Source organism: Entamoeba invadens (genome assembly GCF_000330505.1).
Source record: "Entamoeba invadens IP1 unplaced genomic scaffold scaff_1105074724651, whole genome shotgun sequence".
Lineage (NCBI taxonomy): Eukaryota > Evosea > Mastigamoebida > Endamoebidae > Entamoeba > Entamoeba invadens.
Genome location: NW_004443699.1, coordinates 6,947 through 10,075, shown reverse-complemented (window position 1 = coordinate 10,075; position 3,129 = coordinate 6,947). Strand labels below are relative to the sequence as shown.

Here is a 3,129-nt window from a genome sequence, read left to right as displayed (position 1 = left end):
TTCGTCTTCTTCATTTCTGTATCATTTGCTTCTTTGGGACTCCGCCACTATTTGTTGACACTTTTCAATCGACTCTTCGTCAGTCGCCTTTTCGCTCTCGCTCTTCGCTTCCTCTCTCTCTTCTTTTGTTAAAAGTTGTTCGATTCGTTCTGTTTTCTCGTTTTTCGCCTTCTTCTGCGTGTCACTCGTCTTGTCTCTGATCTTATCGAGTTGTTGATTAATTCCCATCTTTTCCTTTGTGTAATTTTCAACAACTTTTTCAACGACTTTTTGTGCTTCGAGTACAACATCTCCACACTTCTCAAACTCCTCCAACACTTCTTTATAAAGTCCGTCTTGCTTTTGTTTATTTCTATACGCCGATGCCCACATTTCCATTTTGTTCTCGAGACCAACACAAATCGCTTCGATTTTGTCTTTACTTCCTTTATCGATGTTTGAATCATTTGCGAGAGACTTGAGTAATTGGTGATATTGTTGGACGGTAAACAAGATTTGTGGAAAGTCCTTTATATCCGTCTTAGAACGCACCAAGTCACAAGTGACTTCCTTGAAATGGACCATCCGCAAAAATGGCGAAAGTGCAAAAATGACAACTAGAGAACTGCAGTCTCCAGATATGTTAAATAGCGCGTCCAAGACTTTTTCCTTTGATTTCAAGAGTGATAAAGAAATGATGTTCCCGTTCACCGATTCGACCTTCTCACGGATTTTAGTTGTTAACACGTCATACCCGTCATATTCTTTACTCACTACGTCCTCGACTTTTTCTGTGAGTTCTAAGACGTTCTTCACGATGACTGATTCGTGCTGTTTTGGTATCAACTCCTTTGAATCTGTCGACTTATAAATTGATATAATAGCTTCATTGACTTCAGCGACTAAATGTGTAATTGGTGTATTTAGTGTCATGTTCTCTCAATTATAAATAATAGTTTTAGTTCAAGAAAACTATGTCACTGGTTTTATAGTTTCTTTTACTAGACAATTACTACCATTTGTAAACTATATGAAACTAATTAAAGTGTGAATTGATACAAAACTCTGCGGACTCTCCTTGTGAAATGTAGTCCCAAGAAAATTTAAGGCCTCTTCTATAATAGAGATAAGCCGATTTCCGATACGACCGGATAACAAATTTGCCTTCTATATTCATCGCAATTCGCTTTGAAGTCTTGTCCATCATTGGAAAAGTGATTGTGGTCTCCTCCCAGTCTTCCACGTTCTTCTTAAATATCTTTTTGTAGACTTTGATGAAGACATCGTCGATACCAGGACATAAAACTTGAAGCTCGAGAATGTTTTTGTCGAGTGAAAAGGTGATTGGAATTGCGTTTGTGTACTTCACTTTGACCGCATACGTGTTCTTCAGCTTCCCATCATTTTTGGGAAAGTACCGGAGCTCGTAAAGTCCATCAACTAAATTCTCAAAGTAAAAAGACCCGTCCGGACCAGGAAGTGTAACAAATTTTAAATACCTTTCGTTGTGGAGTTCAAATTCATCATACAATGCAATCCAACTTCCCTTTGTATAATCATGTATAACATCATACGTCACTTTCAATGTTTTGGAGTTCAAAAAACTCGGCTCGATGCAGATTTGGAAGTCAAGTTTGCTGAGTTTTGTGGATAGTCTTGTGTACTCTGGTATGAGTGTTGGGGTATTTCCTGTATCTGCCTCCATTACTTTAAAATTCACAATTTGAGTTTTTCACAAACGAAAATAGTTTATTATAATAGTATTTTTATTATTAAATTTGGAACAATGTGCTATTTTTAGAAAAACTATGAATATTAATATAAGTATTATATATTGTGGTATTAACAGAGAATTAGTAGTTGAATAGTAAATTATTAAATAAGTATAGTTAGAACCAATTTTATTTGAATAACAACTTTTATGATACACCTGTGCGATAGAAGTAAAGAGAACACTTTTTAGTTCTATAAATAATAAATAATAATTTCCATTTTTGTATGAACACAATAGTAAACCAATAGTAAAGCAATAGTTTAAATTACGCGAAAATAGGAACGAAGAATTGAGTTGCAAGGTTTGCATCACATCTTTGTGCAGTGATTTGATAACTTGAAGTCAAGACGTTCAAATTTGAGTTACCGGACCAGGTGGATCTAGCTTCAGAAGCTTTTCTTGCTTGATAGCACAAAGCATAGTTATAATTATTTTGGTAAGGGATATAGAAGTGTTGCTTATAGACGGAGTAAGTCGCAGTAGTAGGGTATCCGTCATATGGATGGACATACATAAATCTTTGGTTGTTAGTTCCAATATCCAAAGGGGGTTTCTTAGCCCAGATGATCAAAGTGTTACCAACAATTGCTCCACTTCTAATGTCATGAACTCTTCTAGGAATGGGGAATGAGATGAACATTTTATATGGTGCAAACTCCCAAAATTGAAGTTCATTACCCATATTGATTGGTCTTAATAAGATATTTTGTTCCCAGTCTCCAGTAGCTGATCTGACCTTGTTAGCTTTATCGAACTCCATATCCATTACATAACGAGTGTCTGTATCAGAGGTTGTAAATCTACTTTGGGTAACATAGTTGTAATCCGATGCAAACAAAACTCTGCAGCATGTTGTGCAACTTGGTCTATAATACTGCTCATTTGTGGCATTGAAGACATTCGACTCGGGAATATATTTCACTAAGTAATCGTCACCACTGGTAAAGGCCAGTGTGGCTGTTATGATCAAAGAAAGTAACATGATACTTTTGAGTGGTAAGGTGTTTAAATAGGTGCTTTTTCTATTTATATTTTTTTAATTTAACGTTTCAAATGAAGTGACTTTTCAATGGCAAAAAAATCAAAAGTTATATCATCGATAACAGATTTTTCTTTCGAGTTGAATTTCAGTCTCAAATGTACACTTAATCATTGTATTTGTAAATTATTTTAATTATTTTTGTTACTTATATTATTAATAACTCAGTTTTGCATTTTTTGCAAAACACATAAATTGTATAGTTTATCGAATTATTGTAAATCCATTTTTGTCTGAAAAATAATCGAGCATACACATAATTAAAACTTTTCGGTGATTATAAATGGAACACGTAAGATTAATTGTCAAACAATTAAAATACAAAAATGGATCAGTT

General features: G+C 34.5%; 3 protein-coding genes across 3 annotated transcripts; all 3 read right to left on the bottom strand.

Annotated features, from left to right (window-relative positions):
* Positions 1–21: 21 nt before the first annotated feature.
* On the bottom strand, positions 22–912 carry EIN_130210 (hypothetical protein; the record flags this gene model as incomplete). Its single annotated transcript, XM_004261025.1, has 1 exon — positions 22–912. The coding sequence occupies one exon, from the start codon at positions 910–912 to the stop codon at positions 22–24; it is 891 nt and encodes a 296-aa protein (XP_004261073.1).
* Positions 913–1,015: 103 nt separating this feature from the next.
* EIN_130200 (hypothetical protein) lies at positions 1,016–1,684 on the bottom strand (the record flags this gene model as incomplete). The annotated part of the gene is made up of 1 exon (XM_004261024.1): positions 1,016–1,684. One exon carries the CDS (start codon positions 1,682–1,684, stop codon positions 1,016–1,018), a length of 669 nt encoding a protein of 222 aa, XP_004261072.1.
* A 334-nt stretch (positions 1,685–2,018) lies between these two features.
* On the bottom strand, positions 2,019–2,735 carry EIN_130190 (hypothetical protein; the record flags this gene model as incomplete). The annotated part of the gene is made up of 1 exon (XM_004261023.1): positions 2,019–2,735. One exon carries the CDS (start codon positions 2,733–2,735, stop codon positions 2,019–2,021), a length of 717 nt encoding a protein of 238 aa, XP_004261071.1.
* Between the last annotated feature and the right edge of the window lie 394 nt (positions 2,736–3,129).